The 20292-nt window shown below is 44.2% G+C and overlaps 1 protein-coding gene across 1 annotated transcript; it reads left to right on the forward strand.

The window, feature by feature from the left end:
- Positions 1-1157: 1157 nt before the first annotated feature.
- On the forward strand, positions 1158-19724 carry FUCA1 (alpha-L-fucosidase 1). Its single transcript, XM_052662788.1, has 8 exons — positions 1158-1587; positions 8216-8350; positions 10501-10638; positions 13110-13215; positions 15912-16112; positions 17220-17404; positions 19128-19227; positions 19446-19724. Exons 1-8 carry the CDS (start codon positions 1187-1189, stop codon positions 19584-19586), a joined length of 1407 nt encoding a protein of 468 aa, XP_052518748.1. The 5' UTR covers positions 1158-1186; the 3' UTR covers positions 19587-19724.
- The last annotated feature ends 568 nt before the right edge of the window (positions 19725-20292 follow it).

Raw genomic sequence — 20292 nt, forward strand, 5'->3', positions numbered from 1 at the left:
CGAAACAGCTTGGTCACCCCGTGTTTTTTCTTCTATCTTTCTTTCTCTATCTCCCTCTCCCTCTCTTTTTCAGGCTGATCCCTTGGCGCATAGGGGCTCCCTGCATTCACTTATCTGCCCGGGGTTTCTAAGACCTGAATGGGAAGACGTTCTGCGTCTTCACTCCCTCGGGAGACCGGGAGGGCACCTGTGGCCTGCGTGAAGAGGGCACACTTCTTGTCTCGGAGTTTTATTGGCTTTCTATGTAAACCAAGAAACATCAGCCTCTTTCTCGCCTCTATTTTCTTATCTTCAACATTCTTTCCTTATCTCTCTCTAAATCAATCGCCAATGCCCTTTCTTCGGGTTTCCCTGGATCCTGCGGGGGCTGGACCCCGGCGGACATTACTTTTCCAGTAGTCATGTATAGATGTGAGAGTTGGACTGTAAAGAAAGCTGAGCGCCAAAGAATTGATGCTTTCCAATTGTGGTGCTGGAAAAGACTCTCGAGAGTCCCTTGGACTGCAAGGAGATCCAACCCATCCATCCTAAAGGAGATCAGTCCTGGGTGTTAATCGGAAGGACTGATGTTGAAGCTGAAACTACAGTACTTTGGCCACCTGATGCGAAGAACTGACTCACTGGAAAAGACGCTGATGCTGGGAAAGATTGAAGGCAGGAGAAGGGGACGACAGAAGAGATGGTTGGATGGCATCACCGACTCACCGGACATGAGTTTGAGTAAACTCCGGGAGTTGGCGATGGACAGAGAGGCCTGGCGTGCTGCAGTCCATGGGGTCGCAAAGAGTCGGACACGACTGAGCGCCTGAACAGCAACAACAAACAGCTCCCTACAGTAAGGTCAACGTGGACCCCGCTCAGTTCTCTGCACACACCGTAACTTTCACACACACACCCCGCCCACGATTTCACCCGGCAGTGAATTCTCTCCTGAAGTGTTTAGTCACTGGTCACCTGAGCGGCATCAAAGCCTCCCTGCCTCTTTCTCCCTTTGAGCGCCAGAGCGGTGGCAGGGACCGCCCGCCCACCGAGAGGAAAGACTCCCGGTAGCCAAGCAGCCCGGGTTGCCCCACCCCCTTTTCCCTTCCGAGCCAATTAGGAGCTAGGGGGGCGTGACCGCTCGCCCCGCACCTGCGCGTTAAGAGGAGGGCGGAGAGGCATCGAGGCAGCCGTGCCGCATCCCGTGATGAGGTCGCGGGTGGTGGGCGCCGGGCTGTTGCTTCTGCTGCAGCTGGTGCTGGTGCTCGGAGCGGTGCGGCCCCCGGGCTGCACCGACCCTCGGCGCTGCACCGACCCTCCGCGCCGCTACACCCCGGACTGGCCGAGTCTGGACTCCCGGCCGCTGCCGGCCTGGTTCGATGAAGCCAAATTCGGGGTGTTCGTACACTGGGGCGTGTTCTCGGTGCCCGCCTGGGGCAGCGAGTGGTTCTGGTGGCACTGGCAGGGCGCGAAGCTGCCACAGTACGAGAACTTCATGAAAGAGAACTACCCGCCCGATTTCAGCTACGCCGACTTCGGGCCAAGGTTCACGGCGCACTTCTTCCATCCCGACAGCTGGGCTGACCTCTTCAAGGCCGCCGGGGCCAAGTGAGTGAGGCCGCCGCACCGGGAGGGCCTTAGGCTGGTGGGAATCGAGCGGGGTGGGGGCGGGGAGGAGGCGAGATTTGCCGGTTCACACAGATGTCCCTGTGACCTCAGATGTCGGGGGTACTCTGTTTTGCCTCCCGAAAGACGCAGAATTGTATGTGTCACGCCAGATCTTAAGCTTGAGGATTAGAAGGAAATAAAGGTTTCAGGTTGGTGGTGGACTTGGAAAGACCTGAATATGGGGGAGGATTGAGCTAAGTGATACCTAGTCAGTCCCCTGCGGGTCAGCAAGACAATCAAGGTTCCAGGATTTTAACCAGACGTCGGGAGTCTGGTCCTAGTTCAGCTGTGAACTTGAACAGGGCCTTTTACCTCCCTACCGCCTCCTTCCGTGGCTGTACCCAGGAATTGTGTTCTTCTTTGAGCTTTAATATGTCCCAGAGGGAAGGAAGTTCTGATGCCCAGTGTATTTGGACAATAATATAGACTCTGCCGTCTGCTCTTCTCAGTGCCTTGCATGTAGAGAGTGCTCATGAAATTGTTTTGAGAACTGTTGCAGCTTGTATGTGAATGGTTCAGAGAACTGACAGTGTAGAGCTTGGATGGGGGAGGCAAGGACTCCCAAGGCTGTTGAAGGCTGGGGCTGGCCCTGAAGGAGTGATCCTTGAAGGCAGGATGTTGCAGGTATTAAGTCAAGGAATGGTGACCCTCAGCTTCAAGGATGACCTTGGCAGCTGAGCAAGCAGTGGTTTGGAGGAGGGTAAGAATGAAGGCAGGTAGGTTTTCCAGCCTCTGGCTTAGGGCAGTCTTCCACTGTTGTCTTGTCTCAGACGACTTCCAGCTTTTAGTTTCTCTTGGACTTTAAGTCCTCATGTACTAAAGAGAAATTACAACTGATATTTAGTGTTTGCAATTAAAGGCATGGGAAAAAAGGCCTGACAAAACAGGAGGAGTTCACTGTCTTTCAGAAGCCTTAGAAATCCATAATTTTCAAATGAAGAAGTTAAAATCTGGGAGACTTTCCTTTGTCTAGGACAAGTGCCCTTACTATGGCCAAGATGACTGGCCCAGATAGAGGAAGGGAACTAATGGCCTAGACTCCAGATCCCATGACCCTGAGATGAAGGTTCTTTCCACCACACCAGGGGTCTGTAACCATGACCAGAGGGATTGGTCCTCTGCCTGTTTTTTGTAAGTTTCTTGAGAAGGATTTTTACATTTTCAAAAACCTGTTTTTAAAGAGTAGAAGAAGGATATACCACAGAGAGGACTGTGGTCCACAGAGCCTGAAATACTGTCTAGCCCTTAAAATCCTGAGTTCCCCACATCAGCCGGGGATTAAATTATCACGTTGGGCACCAACTGTTTTTTTTGCCATAAAAGTAAATGAAATGTTGAGTGATTTGGTTGTTATTTCAACACTTGCCTTTTCTCCCCTTTTTATTTTGGCCTTTAGTCATCTCTGTAAATTGATATGGGCTTGATAAACATCTTACTTTTCTGTCATCCGCTTTTAGTAGAGATTTCTTTCTCCTTTAGGGCAAAGCCTTGTGTGTGTTTTTTTTTTTTTTAAATTATTAACATTAATACACAGAAGGGCTCAAGAACTGGAGAGCCAGTGCATACATATTTTCCCTTACCTATTCCTTTCTTCCTTCTTTCCTTCCTAGTCTCCTGCTTGTCTGGGAACTAAGGACTGTGGCTTCCTCAAATTTGCTTTCATTCCTGGAACAATACCCAAGGGGTGTTGTGACTGAAGCAATTCCCTGGGTATCACTAATATAGTCACTCATACAAGTTCAGTTGACCCTTGAACACACAGGTTTGAACTTCATGGGTCCATTTATGTGCAAGTTTTTTCCAAAATTTTGGGAGATTTGTTATAATTTGAAAAAACTCAACAGAAATATCAAAAATTAAGAAAAGAGTATGTCACGAATGCATAAAATGTATAGATACTAGTTTATTTTACCATTTCTGTGTGTCTGCTCAGTCACTCAGTCGTGTCTGACTCTTTGGGACCCCATGGACTGTAGCCCACCAGGCCTTCTGTCTCTTAGGCCTCCTGCATTGGCAGGTGGGTTCTTTACCAGTAGCGCCACCTGGGAAGCCCATATTAAATCATAAAATGCATTAAATTAATCACAGTACATACTGTACCTCTGTCATAATTTTGTAGCCACCTCCTATTGGTGTCCTGTTGGTGAGCTCAATTGTCATGTCCACTTAAAACACCAAGTGATGCTAATCTTCACATGAGCACTCATCCCCCTGGTAAATTAACTATCGCAGTAAAAAGTCATCTCTCATGTTCTCAAGTATCTTTCATCTTGTTTAGTGCAATATCATAAGCCTTGAATAGCACCATGACACCCATCCAAAGCTCCGCTAGTGATGCCAGAAGTGCTCCCAAGAAGCGGAGAAACTTAACATTACAAGAAAAAGTTGAATTGCTTGATATGTCCTGTAGATTCAGGTCTGCAGCTGCGGTTGCTCACTGCCCGTCCAACATAAATGAATCCAGCATAAAAAAAAAACCCAAAAAACAAAAAAAGCTGTCATTGCAACTATGCCATAAGGCATGAAAACCCTTGCACTTACTGCAAAATATCTTTTTATCTCTTATTGAAAATGCAGCTTTGATGTGGGTGCAGGATTGCTACAAGAACGGTATACATAAAGACACTAAAATGATTCAAGAAAAAGTGAAGTCGTCACATGACAACTTAAAAGGAAGGTGAAGGATCTAAAGCTGGAGAATTTAATGCCAACAAAGGATGGTTTGATAATTTTCTAAAGAGGTTTGGCTTTTTAAATGTCAAGATAACGGGAGAAGCGGTTACTACCAACCAGGAGATGAGTTCCCAGAGGCCATTGAGAAGATCATTGAGGAGAAAGGATTTCTGCTCATGCAGTGTTTGCTTTTTTTTCCTTTTGTGTTTTGGTGGCCCCAGGTGGCATGCGAGATCTTAGTTGGCCAACCAGGGATCGAACCTGTGCCCTCTGCAGTAGAAGTGCAGAGTCTTAACCACTTTCCCACCAGGGAAACCCCTGAGCAGGTTTCTAATACAGATTAAAGTGGGCCATCCAGTGGAGGAGAAATGCCTCCAAGAACATTTATTAGTGAGGAAGAGAAGTTATCACCAGGATTTAAGTCAGGAGGGGACTGGCTAACTCTACTGTTTGGTGCAAATGCAATCAGGTTTATACTGGAGTGGGTTGCCATTTCCTTCTCCAGGGGATCTTCCTGACCCAGGAATCGAACCCGGGTCTCCCACACTGTAGGCAGGTACACTTTTACCATCTGAGCCACCAGGGAAGTCAATCCTTTTCTATAAACCTACTAATCAATGAGCCTTGAAGGGAAAAGATGATACAAACTGCCAGTCTTTTGGTTGTAAAACAAGTAGGCCTGGACAACAAAGACCCTTTTTCTGGATTGGTTCCATCACTGCTTTGTCCCTGAAGTCAGGAAGTACCTTGCCAGTAAGAAACTGCCTTTTAAAGTTCTTTTAATATTGGACAATGCCCTGGCCACCCAGAACCCCAAGAGTTCAACAGCAAAGACATTGAAGTGGTCTACCCCAAACACAACATCTCTAATTCAACCTGTATATCTAGGGGTCATAAGGATCTTTTCTTTTTTTATTAATTGATTGATTGATTTGGTTGCATTGGGTCTTAGTTGTAGCGGGTGGACTCTCCAGCTGTGGCATGCAGGCTTTGTTGCTCCAGGGCATGTGGGATCTTAGTTCTCTGACCAGGGATCAAACCTGCATCCCCTGCATTGCACAGCAGATTCTTAACCACGGGACCACCAGGGAAATCCCCATAGTGGACTTTAAGGATCTTTAAGGCTCATTACACATGGCGCTTGATGGAAAGGGTTGCCAGCACAATGGAAGAGAACCCCGATATAGACAGCATCATGAAAGTCTGGAAGGATTACACCATTGAAGATGCCATTGTTGTTATAGAAAAAACCATCAAGCCCAAAACAATAAAATTCCTGCCAGAGAAAACTGTGTCCAGATGTTGTGCATGACTTCACAGGATTTACAGCAGAGCCAACTAAGGAGATCGTGAAAGAGATGTGGATATGGTCGGGGCGGGGGAGGGGGGGAAGGAGGGGGGAGGTGCAGGGTTTCAAGATAGGGATCTTGGAAAAATTCAGGAGCTGGTGACCTCACACTTGAGGAACCAACATAAGACAGTTTGATGGAGATAAGTGCTTCTGAACAAGTCCCAGACAATGAGGGAGAAGACAAAGAAGAAGCAGTGCCAGAAAACAGATTGACATTAGACAGCCTGGCAGAAGGATTCTGATTATTCCGGACAGCTTTTGACTTCTTTTACCATATTGACCCTTCTGTGATATGATATGAAACTAAAGCAAACCATGGAAGGATTGGTATCATATTTGTCATTGTTTTGTCATTAAGTCGTGTCCAACTCTTTTGCAACCCCATGGACTGTAGCCCAGGCTTCTCTGTCCATGGACTTCTCCAGGCAAGAGTACTGGAGTGGGTTGCCATTTCCTTCTCCAGGGGATCTTCCTGACCCAGGGATTGAACTTGCATCTCCTGCACTGGCAAGCGAGTTCTAACAGTCAGACAGAAATATATGAGATATTTCCGTAACGTTACCCTGAATACCCACCTCTCCTGCCTCCTGTCCACCTCCTTTTCCTCTGCCACCCCTGAGATGGCAAGACCAACCCCTCCCCTTCCTCCTCAGGATACTCATCGTGAATACCTTTATGATGACCCACTTCCACTTAATGAACAGTAAATAATCCTTATGCCATACAGTTAATAAACCTATCTGTTGTGTAAGTGTATAAGTGTCTTCATGAGATCTGAGAACTGAATGGCAGAACTGTATGAAACGTTTTGTGTCATCATCATTGCCATCACCACCTAAGTGTCCATCTGTAGAACATCACACGCAAGATTGGCATGGAAGTAAGTAGCCAGTCCTTACGTAAGCAGAAAGTAAGCAATACTTCATATAAAATTAACAATATCTTCTTACTTTTTAGAAACTTTGCTTTCAAAGAATTATATAACCATACAGTATGCACCACCTTCCAGTCCCCTCTCATAATTAAATAACTATGTATCAGACTCTTAGGGAAATTAAAATGGAGGTAGTCTTGTTCAGCCTTCAGAAGCAAGACAGCAGGCCTCTGACCGACTTCTAACCTTGCCTGGACCCTGCCTGGATGACTTGTCTGCCTGTAAGCACACCGGTTGTTACCAGCAAGTTGAAGTCTCATGGTGGGGTGGACCCACTGCCTGGGACCCTTCTCCCAACTGGGCCTCCAGATTGCTATTACTCGGGACTTTGCAGCTCTGTTCAAGTCTGGATATAGGTTGGTGGCGCATTTTGGTGATATGCACACTGTTACTTCTGTTATTTCGGGTTTTTTTACCGACTGTATGTTGTAATTAAGTTAAATTATCTATTAAATATTGAAATTGGTTATCGTGTATGTAACCAGCAGTTTCTTTTGTTAACAAATCCTTCAAACCTAAAACAAAATTAAAACTTTCAGCAAAACTCAACCGATGTATGAAACAGGGTGCTCAGGGCTGGTGCACTGGGTTGATCCTGAGGGATGGGATGGGGAGGGAGATGGGAGGGGGCTTCAGGATGAGGAACGCATGTTCACCCATGGCTGATTCATGTCAATGTGTGGCAAACACCACTACAATATTGTAAAGTAATTAGCCTCCAATTAAAAAAAAAAACAAAACTCAACCTATCATCACATTCAAGTGACTTTTTAAAAAATGTAACAATGTTTCCAATCCCATATTTTGAATATGAGTATAATACCATATGCCATAAAAAATTTATAATGATTCATTCATCAGTGTATAAGCTATGCTATCATGAAGCCATCATATTGATTGCACTACGCTACTAGAAAGCAATCATGTTGCTGTTTCTTCAGTATCAATGAATGAATCATTATAACTACAAATAAACATGAATTGCTTTTTCACATTAGCTTCCCAGCTTTGATTTTTAGCGTTAGTAACAACTATAACGTCTGCAGTGTTTTGTATCATGTAAGACAATATTGCTGTAGATACTGACAGGTGGTTCATCTTGTAAACAGACAATGTAAACTTATGGTATCAATAAATACAGTACTATGCCCAATCTCCAACTAACACAACATTGTAAAGCAACTAACTATACTCCAATAAAATAAAAAAATAAATGCGGTGCAGTACTATAATGCATTTTCTCTTCCTTATGATTTTCTTAACATTTTCTTTTCTCTAGCTTACATCATTGTACAAATACAGCATATTATACATATAACATACAAAATGGGTGTTAATCGACCATTTATGTTTTCGGTAAGCCTTCCAGTCAAGAGTAGGCTATTAGTAGTTTAGGGCGAAGTCAAGAGTTATACATGGATTTCCTTCTGCACAGGGGTCAGCAGACACCTGCTAACCACCCCCTAGCCACCATGTTGTTCAAGGGTCAACTGTACATTTCCTGTAGTTGAGTTCCCTCAACCATTTTAAAAGCCTCAGGCGTGCCAGGTAAGTTGGTGCTCGTGGCCCTCTGCCCACTTCCTTTGCTCATACGGTTTCAATGTCCACAGGTATGTAGTCCTGACGACAAAGCATCACGAAGGCTACACAAACTGGCCAAGCCCTGTGTCTTGGAACTGGAACTCTAAGGATGTGGGGCCCCATCGTGATTTGGTTGGTGAGTTGGGAACAGCCATCCGGAAGAGGTGCGTGTCCATGGACAGTCACCCCATCATCGCTTTTGATCTAACCACCCAGTACCCCGTGCCTTCCCTACTCTTCTGTGTTTTCTAAGTTTGCACTTAACCGGTACATGGGAGGGCTTCTGGCCCTGAATTGGCAGTGTTTGAACCTTGGCCGTTTCCATGTGACCAGAAGTGACAGCATCAGAGAAGTGCACGGCCGTCTCTGGTTAGGTGAAGGATACCCAGCATAGACCACAGCGCTGCACTTGTGCTCTTCAAAGGATTCTTTCTGGGAAGCCTTCCAACCTAGGGCCTTTTCCAGTGTCTGGTAGAGGCCAGGGTTGTGTCTCATCTTTGTGTCCTCCTTAGCTGTCAACCCAGAGCTTTGTAGGCTTTCATGGAAGGTTTAGATGGGTGGTAAATCAGGAGAGAGCTGAAGAGGGCAGTTAAAGCAACAAAAAGGGAGGTAAGGCATCACTCGTGATTCTAGGTAATATTTTCTAATATCTGCCACTTAAGATGTAACTTCCCAAGGTCAAAGAGCTGGGAAGGGGCAGAAGTGGGATTTGAACCCAGGTGTTCTGATTTTGGACCCTATTGTTCTGAGTATATTTGCCTGTAAGGAGGAAAAGTGGTATTTGTGTCATGCCCACTCAGCTCTATTGTGATTTGGCAAACTTGAAGTCCTGTTTAAGGGGTAGACCAGCTAATTATTTGTATAAATAAAGTTTGATTGGAATACAGTTGTGTTCATTCACTTAGGGATTGATTCTGGCTACTTTCAAGCTCTAATTGCAGAGTTGGGGTAGACATAGCAAGGCCTGCTGCTGCTGCTAAGTTGCTTCAGTCGTGTCCAACTCTGTGCGACCCCATAGACAGCAGCCCACTAGGCTACCCCGTCCCTGGGATTCTCCAGGCAAGAACACTGGAGTGGGTTGCCATTTCCTTCTCCAGTGCATAAAAGTGAAAAGTGAAAGTGAAGTCGCTCAGTTGTGTCCGACTCTTCACGACCCCATGGACTGCAGCCTACCAGGCTCCTCCGTCCATGGGATTTTCCAGGCAAGAGTACTGGAGTGGGGTGCCATCACCTTCTCCGATAGCAAGGCCTACAAAGCCTCAAAGTTATCTGGTCATTTAAGAAAGCATTTGCTGACTTATGTCACCTGTGAAACATTCAGGTTCCCAGTGCTGTGCTCTGCTAATAATAGTCCTGCTGTAAAAGTCTGAGACATTGATTAGATCTGAATTCTAAGAGCCTTGATTTTCACCTTCTCTATATCTAGTTAGTCACTGAATCACATGATGAAATTCTTAACTTCAATTCTTTCTGCTTTATCTATGCCATTGCAAATGTTATGGTTACTTCTTGTATTATAGCATTTCCAAAACACTCACTCTTCTTAATTCACAAGTTTTATTGTGTATGAAAATAGGTAAATTTAACCATAAATTGTTTCAGGTATATTAAAAACTATTAGTAAATCTTATATGAAACAATAAACCTATATTCATTAATTTCAACTGCACAGAAAATGGTACTAGTGATTCTTTCTGAGTGATGAGATTTTGGATATTCTTGGTATTTGTCTCTATTTTCCAGTATCTCTTCAATATGTATTATGATTAACAGAAAACATTTTTAATAGTACTATAAGTTATTGAGATAATTGACTTAAAAGACAGAAAATGGCTTAAATAACATTTTGGTGTTAAGATAATTTATGTATAAAGATAATTTGTTATCTGCTAAGTCGATTCAGTCATGTCCAACTCTTTGTGACCCCATGGACTATAGCCCACCGGGTTCCTCTGTCCATGGAATTCTCCAGGCAAGAGTACTGGAGTGGATTGCCATGCCCTCCTCCAGGGGATCTTCCTGACCCAGCGATAGAACCTGTCTCTCTTGTGTCTCCTGCATTGGTAGATGAGTTTTTTACCACTAGCGCCACCTGGGAAGCCTAATTTGTTATTTGTATCATCAAAAACAAAGTAAGCCAATCATTTTGCTTAAGTGAATGATAAGAGATAATTTAAGGAACTGGCTGTGGGTCCTGACCCCTGTATGCCCTATGGGTAAATTTCACTGAGATGTAAAAATTCTGGCAACTGATTTTTCTTAAAATATTTTTGCTTTGCTTAATGACAGTTGCTGTCCTGTTTTTCTGTTTCAGGGACATACGCTATGGACTATATCATTCACTTTTAGAATGGTTCCATCCTCTCTACCTACGTGATAAGGAAAATGGCTTCAAAACACAGTCCTTCGTCCATGCAAAAACAATGCCAGAGCTCTATGACCTTGTTAACAGGTACAAAACAGAAACTGTTTTAGCTTTATGACTTTGATCAGTGACATCTGAGCTGCTTATACTGTTGAGGGGAAAGGGGTAGGGGTGGGATATGAAAAAACTCTAGAAGACATCAAAACAGTAATGAGTAATCATTGTGTTAAGACAAAGTATAGTTTTTCTTTTCACTCTTCAAAACTTCCATAGTATGGTCATGCTGCTTTTAAAAACTGAAACAGAACTGAGGATGGTAGTAAGTCAAAACCTCAGGTAACTCCTTCCATACCACTTTCTGTCAGGAGCCTGGGGAAGGGCAACATGGTCTAATGGACCCTACAGAGGGTTTGGCGTCTGGCAGATTCGTAGTTGAATCCTGGCTCTTTTCCCCTCAAGCATTTTTTTGGCTGTGCCGTGCAGCTTGTGAAAAGCCTGGCTTAAAACTCAACATTCACAGAACTAAGATCATGGCATCGGGTCCCATCACTTCATGGCAAATAGATGGGGAAAAAATGGAAACAGTGACAGACTTTATTTTCTTGGGCTCCAAAATCACTGCAGGTGGTGACTGCAGCCATGAAATTAAAAGACACTTGCTCCTCGGAAGAAAAATTATGACACACCTAGACAGCATATTAAAAAGCAGAGCCATTACTTTGCCAACAGAAGTCCATCTAGTCAAAGCTATGGTTTTTCCAGTGGTCATGTGTGGATGTGAGCGTTGGACTGTAAAGAAGGCATGCCGAAGAATTGATGCCTTCGAATTGTGCTGGAGAAGACTCTTGAGAGTGCTTTGGACAGCAAGGAGATCAAACCAGTCAATCCTAAAGGAAATCAACCCTGAATATTCACTGGAAGGAGATGCTGAAGCTCCAATACTTTGGCCACCTGCTGCCAAGAGATGACTCATTGGAAGACCCTGATGCTGGGAAAGATTGAGGGCAAAAGGAAAATGGGGCGACAGAGGGTGAGATGGTTGGATGGCATCACCAGCTCAATAGACATGAGTTTGAGCAAACTCCAAGAGACAGTGAAGGACAGGGAAGCCTGGTGTGCTGCAGTCCATGGAGGCGTAAAGAATCAGACATGACTTAGCCACTGAACAACAACAATGACCCCAACAGCAGTGCAGCTGGTGGGATCTTAGTTCCCTGACCAGGGATCGAGGGATCAAAGCCAGGCCTTCAGTAGTGAGAGCACAGAGTCCTAACCACTGGGCAGCCAGGGAACTCCCTTACAAGCCTTAAACAGGTTACTCATCTGAGCCTCAGATTCTCACTCTGTAAAGTGACAATAATGCCTTCTAAGTAGGGCTCAGCATAATATATGAAGTTTCTATCGCTATGCCTGGTACAGAATCATAGTGGCATTATTATTCTTAATTATCCTTAAAAATGATGACTTTTACTTTGGGGTTTGTCCCTGGTCTTCACCATGTTTTATTCTGCATTTGCCCTTGCTCCTGGGGACTCTTAGGAGGATGGTGGACCTTTAAAGATTAAGAGGCAGCCGTCTGTGCTTGGACACTCAACTGTAGACCAAAAGACGGACAAACTCCTTGCACCCAGATGACTGCTGTAAGGAGACAGGACAGTTGTAAGAAACCGACCAGCACCAGCTTCAAGTCAGAAATCCAGTTCTTTTTTTTTTACTGACTGTATAACCTCGAACAAACTACTTAATCTTTCGATAGCTCAGTTTCTTTACCTGTTTATACATCACAGGGTGTTGTGGGAATGAATGAGGTTAACGAGTATAAAGTGCCTGCTACAATTTTTCGTACACAGTAAAACACACACCATCTGTGTTTCTCTCGCCTCTTAAGGCAGCCTTTTTCTTGGACTCAACTTGGATTAGCTAACAGGCAGATTTACATATGGGTTCCTGCTCCTATTACTTACCAGTTTTGCACCTAAAACAAAGTTTCTGAGCAATACATTCTTGCTTTCTTAAGTGGGACTAACACTGCTTACCTTAGAGGTATAAATACACACACTCACAGGGCTCAGAGTAGTAATATGAGAAAGATGCAACTGTGGCTCAAGGGAATTCAGTAGATTTTTATGATCAAAGCTCTGGGTAGTTGTCCCCCAAAATGCATTTGATGGAATAGTACGAGCTGTTAACACATCTTAAAAGCAGAAGCCGTAATCCTGTAGTTCTGGAGCACCACTCTTTTCATTGGAATCAGTTTCTGGAAGGAAACCAAACTGTATACACACTGATTAAAGCTTTGCTTTTTAATCTAAGACATTTTAAAAAAAGATTGGGAAGAAATATACCAAAATGCTGTGTATTAAATTGTGGTTGTGTTAGCTCAGGGGTGGGTGTGTGTGTGGTCATTTTCATCTCTTTAGTTTTCCATTTTCTCTGTACCATGGTACTTTCAAAATAGGAGGAAATTAATGTTTAAATATATGTGGCAAAGATAGATCTGTCAGACTTGACTGTGACTGGATTCAGATAATAAACTTTGTTGTAATTGTGTGTCTCAGGTATAAACCTGACTTGATTTGGTCTGATGGAGAGTGGGAATGTCCTGATACTTACTGGAACTCTACAGGTTTTCTTGCTTGGCTCTACAATGATAGCCCAGTTAAGGTATGTGATTATATGACTTCTCTCTTATTTATCTGTTAGGGTAAAACACAATGTGAGGAGCCAAGATCTGGAGTAATAACCGTAATGTCAACAATGTCACAACAGTGACAATAATAAATACTAATCTCAGGACTTCCCCGGGGATCCAGTGGTTAAGACTGCCTTCACCTTCCAATACAAGTGGTCAGGTTTGATCCCTGGTCAGAGAGCTAAGATCCCACATGTCTTGAGGCTAAAAAGCCAACACATAAAACCAGAAACAATATTGTAACAAATTCAATAAGGACTTTAAGTGTAAGTCAATAAATAAATAGCAGTATTGATATGGGTATGGTAGGGACGAGGGAACTTAATGGATCTTAAAGGTTTCTCCTTTACTTCTTTTTTTGCCTCTTCCTTTTTCTTTCTTTAAGCTTTTCTTTCTTAAAGATTTCTTTTTCTCCTTTAATTCTTGATTTTTACAGGCTAGTTTTCAAGCTTCTTAAATTTAAGTAGTAGGATAGAAATAGTATAAAGAAGCCCCAGACCACTGTAAAGAAAATAAACTGTGAAGCAAACAGACATTGTAAATAAGAAAACCACCCAAAAAATTAATATATAAAACTAATTAAAGATAGGAATAAAATGTGAGAATCTATGACCTCAGCTACTCAATGTTTTGGGTTTTTTTGCTACTCTATGTTGACTGTGTAGTTTAACTCATATGGGGAAATTTCTTTTCCCTGAGATCCAATTTCTAAGGAAGTTGGAAGGAAACTTCGCCTGCCTTATGCTCTCCCTCATAACCAACCTTGGAGAAGGAACTGGCAACCCACTCCAGTGTTCTTGGCTGGAGAATCCCAGGGACAGGGGAGCCTGGTGGGCTGCCATCTATGGGGTCGCACAGAGTCGGACACGACTAAAGCGACTTAGCAGCAGCAGCATAACCAACCTACTACGCTGCACAATAGCTGCCCATTCATAGTTCACATTTCAAGACACAAAGTAGCAAAAGTCTTAATCTTCACAGTAGAAAATTTCAAAAATCTTACAGATTCTAGCTTTGTTGCGAATTTTAAAGAAAAATCTAAGACCAGTTTGAACTCAGCCATCTGGGTAGGTTCCTAAACCTCTTAGGAGGTCACTGGCTAACTATTGCTAAATTCAGAAAAGGGGAAGAAAGATCCTGTGTGCCAAATGGAAGCAAATTCAGATTGGTGTTTTGGAACTTTCGGGCCGCATGGGGACCTCTAGTGGCGAGGTCTGGTGGTTCTTCCCCGGTGGTTCCCCGGCTGGGGCGGCTTAGGTGTGGATCCTCGGGTGGGACACCGCAGACCATGTTCTGCCCACTCTTGTCCTGCGTGCTTTCTCACGCGTTAGGAAAGAGGGCTGTCATATACTCATATTAGGAAATGACTTTTAGGAGAAGTAGACAGACCCTGATCCTTACCCCTCTGCTGTCTGTAATTCCCTCTCCTGCAGAGAGGTCTTCTCTGGGAGGTCACACCTTCCCCACCACCCTGTCTAACATCGCAGCATGCCTCCATCAGCGCTGTCTGTCTTTCCTTGCCTTACCTTTCTCTTAAACACTTACCTGGCCTAACATATTTCAGATACCATTTACCTCGTTGCTATCTGTCTCCCTCACTGTAGTATCACCTTTGTGAGGGTAAGAATTTGGGTCTGTTCACTCCTATGTCCCCAACTCCAGGAACAGTCCTTGGCCCAGTTAGACACAGAGTAAGTACTGGTGAAATGTAAACTAAATCTGGCTCCTGGCAATTTATATTCTTTCCTGAAAGAAGCAAGAAACACTCCTGAACTGGTGTTTCGGTGAAGTCCCTAACGCTGATGTGAGGTCACGTCATAATTGTCCAGGTATATGTTTCCAGCTAATCGCTGCTGGATCTCTGAGGGCAAGAACTGTGGCTTGTTTACTCTGGATACCCCAGTATGAGCCTCATAGTAGTATTAATTGTTGACATTAAGTTACTCCATGTAAAGATTTCTCGAAGTTCAGCAAAACCTTGAGGGAAGGAAAAGAATGTTTGATTACTGACTTTGCCTTACTTAGGTAAAGAAAGTCAGGGTGATAGAGTGAAAAGCATCCTGGGCTGGGTTCGAGTACCAGATTCATAGTCCCAGCTTTCAGAAACTCTGCCTGGGAATGTGATCTCAGGCAGGCCTCCTCTTCTACATTTCTCTTCTGATAGAATAAGTGGTTTACTAGATAATCTAAACAGGCCCTTCCAGTTCTGACATTACATGTTGCTAGACTGGGGTTAACTGCAAATAACGTTTGGAGTTGGATATTTCTTTGTTGTGAGGGGACAGTTCTCTGTGTTGTAAGATGTTTATGATTTTTTTTTTTATTTTGCCCACACCATGCGACCCTGCGGGATCTTAGTTCCCAGACCAGGGATCAAACCCCCACCCCCTAGCAGTGTAAGCGGGGATTCTTAACTGCTGGACGGCCAGGGGATTCCTTTGTAATGTGTTTAGAAGAATCCTTGGTCTCCGCCCACTAGAAGGCAGTAGCACCACCCCGAGTTGTGACCACCAAAGAACGTCTCTAGGTTTTGCCCTTTAAGTCTCCCCCAGGTGAGAACCACTGTGCTTGACTGAGTCTGCTCCTTGCTTCCAAACAGGCACCTAACTTATCAAACTGAGTTAGATAGTTTTACCCCCGATGACCTCAGTACTCCTTCCTCCTTTAGGATGAGGTCGTAGTAAATGACCGATGGGGTCAGAACTGTTCCTGTCACCATGGAGGATACTACAACTGTAAAGATAAATTCCAGCCAGAGACCTTGCCACATCACAAGTGGGAGATGTGCACCTCCATAGACCAGCGGTCCTGGGGCTACCGTCGAGACATGGAGATGGCTGACATTGCAAGCGCATCCACCATCATTTCGGTAAGAGGTAGTTATTTGTTAACTGCAGTCCCAGGCTGCCTTCTGACTAAGAGTGGTGGAAGCACTCTGGATAGACATATGGGCCGTGAGAACCCATCTGGGTTATTGAACATACTCATAACACTTGTCCTAAGGAGACAGGTCTAATTACTGAAGAGTTCTGTACAGAAGTGTTCTCCCCAGGATTATTTTCAGATTGACATTGGGCTGTTTCAGTTCCTGGCAACCATAAAGGAATAATTCGGTAGATTTGGGGATTTTCCTTAACCATGAAAATGTTTCTGAACGTAATATGGATTAATGCTTACAGGGTTGATGAAAAGACAAGTTATGCAGTATCACAACTATATAGAATTAACTGCACAAGAAAAAGACCAGAAGGAAACATCAAAGTTAATGGGGTGGTATCTTTGGGGTACTCTAACAGAACCTCCTTTTTAAAATTTTCTGTATGTAGCCTTAATTTTTCTGGACTGCCTTGAAGTGCTACTGTATGGGGTCACAGTAAACACACACACACATACGCATCCCACCCCAGAAATCTTAAAGACTATATCTCTTTACAGTGTGTTTTCCTGAAGGGGCAACATACACATTTATATAGCCCAGGGTATTCTGAAATTCATCAGATCTCTTCCACACCTCCCCGCCCCCCCGCCCCACCCCACCCCACCCCGAGTCTCCGTAGCACCTGCTCTGAATCTCTCATCTCTGTATTCTCTCTGGCTGGCTCCACAGAATCCTTTCAAGGCCAAGTGCTTTGTTTTCAGCTCCCTGGCTGACGGTCTGTGCTTGATACATGACACTTTGCCCTGCATGTAGCGCTGTGGCAGGTGCCAGCTCACGGGTAAGAGCCCATGATCACACCCTGGAATCTGAGTTAATATATCTCTCAACCCTGTAGCAGAATTTTTCAATTTTCTCATGTAAGCCTATCCTGCTATGAAAATGACAAAAATATATTGTCCTTTCCAAAAGAGAGAGGATATTCACAAAACACAGGGAGAACAGCCTAGATTCTTCTTCTTGCCTCCATCTGTGTGTTTTAAGCATTCAGCCAGGCTTGGCATTCAGAACTGGGATTTCCTTGTTTTCTGCTCCCACCAGCAACTGGTTCAGACAGTAAGTTTGGGAGGCAACTATCTTCTCAACATTGGACCAACCAAAGACGGACTGATTGTTCCCATCTTCCAAGAAAGGCTACTTGCTGTTGGGAAGTGGCTGAGCATCAATGGAGAGGCTATCTATGCCTCCAAACCATGGAGAGTACAGTCTGAGAACTCCTCTGTGTGGTGAGTCTGGTCTTCTGTTACAGGTGGGAACAGGGGTGGCCCCTCCTGAGCTGGCAACCCCTTGGGTCCACAGTGGTTACAAGCCAGGCTTCAGACTCATCTGGAGGAAACACAAAAGCTGTTCTGTGTTATTAAATGTGTGCCCAGGTTTATGTTTTAGGCCCCAGGGTATCTTTGACTAGTGAGGGAGGTGGGTAGGCTTAGTGAAGAAAGAAGGAGCTGCAAAGTATCAATTTGCTCAACCCCTAAACAGAGTCATAGCTAATATTTGTACAGCACCCACATGTGGTAGACTCCATCCTAAATTCTCTCTCCTCATTTAGTGCCCTCAACAATCTCACTGAGTGGATAATGTCACTATCCCCAGGTTACAAGGAGAAAGCAGGTCCAGGGCAGTAATCATTGGCCCAGAACCATGAAGCTACTAAGTGAAGAAGGCATGATTCATACTTGGGATTGTGGATCTAGTTATTTGATCTCAGGCTTCAGGTTTTTTTTTAATTTTCAACTGCAAAATGGGGTGATGATACCTAACTTCCTAGAGCGTGAGGATTAAATAAGCTAACGTATGTAAAGCACCCAGCAGAGTGCCAGGTACGTACTAACTGCTCGATGAAAGACCTCTGCAAATGTGATATCACAGAGCTGAGGGCTTTGCATCAGGAGAAACACATGCAGGGTTCTGTTTTGGGTGAGTTTCTGTTTAGTGATTTTTTTCACCCTCTTCTATAAGCATGGGCTTCCCTGGTGGCTCAGATGGTAAAGAATCTGCCCACATTGAGGGAGACCCAGGTTCGATCCCTGGGGTGGGAAGATCCCCAGGAGAAGGGAGTGGCTACCCACTCAAGTATTCTTGCCTGAAGAATTCCGTAGACAGAGGAGCCTGGCGGGCTACAGTGTATGGGGTCGCAAAGAGTTGGACACACCGAGTGACTAACGCTTTCACTTTCTCTAAGCATAGTGAAACCTCAGAACAACAGATTTGTCTTGGGAATTTCCCTGGCGGTCCAAAGGATAGAACTAGATGCTTTCACTGCCATGGGCCTTGGTTTGATCCCTGATCGGGGAACTAAAGATCCCAAAAACCACGTGGGATGACCAAAAATTTAAAAGTTTAAAAAGGAATTCAAATTTGTCTTCATTGCACGTCTTGCCCTTGTTATACCCTCAGATGTTTTCATATGGATTTAAAGATAAAGAAAGATATGAATAATGAGGAAGATGGCTTCAGTATGTGTCACTAATATAAGAGTTAAAAAAATGTTTTAAGAAAACTTAGAACCCCATACAGAGAAGAAAGGGAAGATACCACCCAGAAAGAGTCTTCCAGGGCTACATAATTTCCACAGAGCTTAACCGTGTGTGCTGTGTTTAGCCGCTCAGTCGTGTCCGACTCTGCGACCCCATGGTCTGTAGCCCGCCAGGCTCCTCTGTCCATGGGATTCTCCAGACAAGAATTCTGGAGTGGGTTGCCATGCTCTCCTCCAGGGGATCTTCCCAACCCAGGGATCGAACCCAGGTCTCCTGCATTGCAGACGGATTCTTTACTGTCTCAGCCACCAGGGAAGCCCAAACCTAAATTGCTATCAAGTTATTTGCTTGCTAGTAGCAGTGACAGACTGAAGGTCTTGCAATTGGTAGATAATTGAAAGGGGAATGTATAAAGTCACGTGGCAGGATAATAAGCCAGGTATCTTTGACAACGATGTTTCTTTTTTCCCAGGTATACCTCTAAAGGATTAGCTGTTTATGCCATTGTACTGCACTGGCCAGAATATGGAATCTTAAGGCTTATATCCCCTATAGCTACTTCAACCACAGAGGTAAAGAGCCTCCGTCAGTCCTGTCGGAGATGTAGCCCTTTGTAAAGGAATTGGGGGGCCTTCTCTGATCCTTCCTTCCTTCCCCAGATCTCTCCTGTTTCCCTTCTGGGCTGTCTTCCCCTTCCTGGCCCAGCGTAGTTGTTTGCCACCATATTCAGGTCATATTCTCTGCTCATCAATGCATTCGTGTTTTTTCCATTCCCTTTTGCTTTCTGCAGGTAACAATGCTGGGAATCCAAAACGATCTGAAGTGGTCCCTAAATCCAGATAAAGGTCTCCTCGTGTTCCTGCCCGAGTTACCACCCTCTGCTCTTCCAACTGAGTTTGCTTGGACCATAAAGCTGACAGGAGTGAAGTGATCATTGGAGTTCAAGAAGAAAGGGACACCGCCTGCACTTTGATTTTCCTCTTTTATCGCCATCTTTATAATAAACGACTCTTCTCTACTCCGAAATCCCTTTTCCAACACATTTTAATAAATGGAACAGATGATGTTACACTGATGTCTCACAGGATCAAAGATCTGAGCTCCAGTGCTAGCATCTCTCTCTCTGATCAGTAGAAGAGACTGAACAGTTAAGCTCAGCCATTCCTAACACTGGGAATTATCTGCAATGGAAACTTCCCTCCATCCTCTCTTTCATAACTTGATTGCTTATTCAGATGACTTCAAAAATAAGCCAAGTCGTCCCATTGCCTATGGGAGGTGCTGAAAAGGATTTGGCAGACCCCACTATATGCTATTTATTTAGCATCAGCTGTCACCAGCTACCCCCATCTGCCCCCAAAAGCAGGAGAGCCTCGAGGAGAAGGAAAATGCTTCCAAGGCTGCTAATAGTATGCTTTTTTTAGAAATTTCCAAAGCAAGCTAAGAGCTCTGACATTCAGTCTGTTTACAGGGATTCTATGAAGAAAATGAATGTGATTCTGCCTTTCTTTAATACAGTCAAATAAATAAATTTGTATGTCAAATCATTTTCTACTAAAAAGCACGTTATAGCTTTCTTCTTCCAGTTTCTATATGGACTGCTTATAGCCTTATGTTTCTGTTTAAAAAGAAAAAAG

This window comes from Budorcas taxicolor, chromosome 2 (assembly GCF_023091745.1).
Source record: "Budorcas taxicolor isolate Tak-1 chromosome 2, Takin1.1, whole genome shotgun sequence".
NCBI classification, from domain to species: Eukaryota; Metazoa; Chordata; class Mammalia; order Artiodactyla; family Bovidae; genus Budorcas; species Budorcas taxicolor.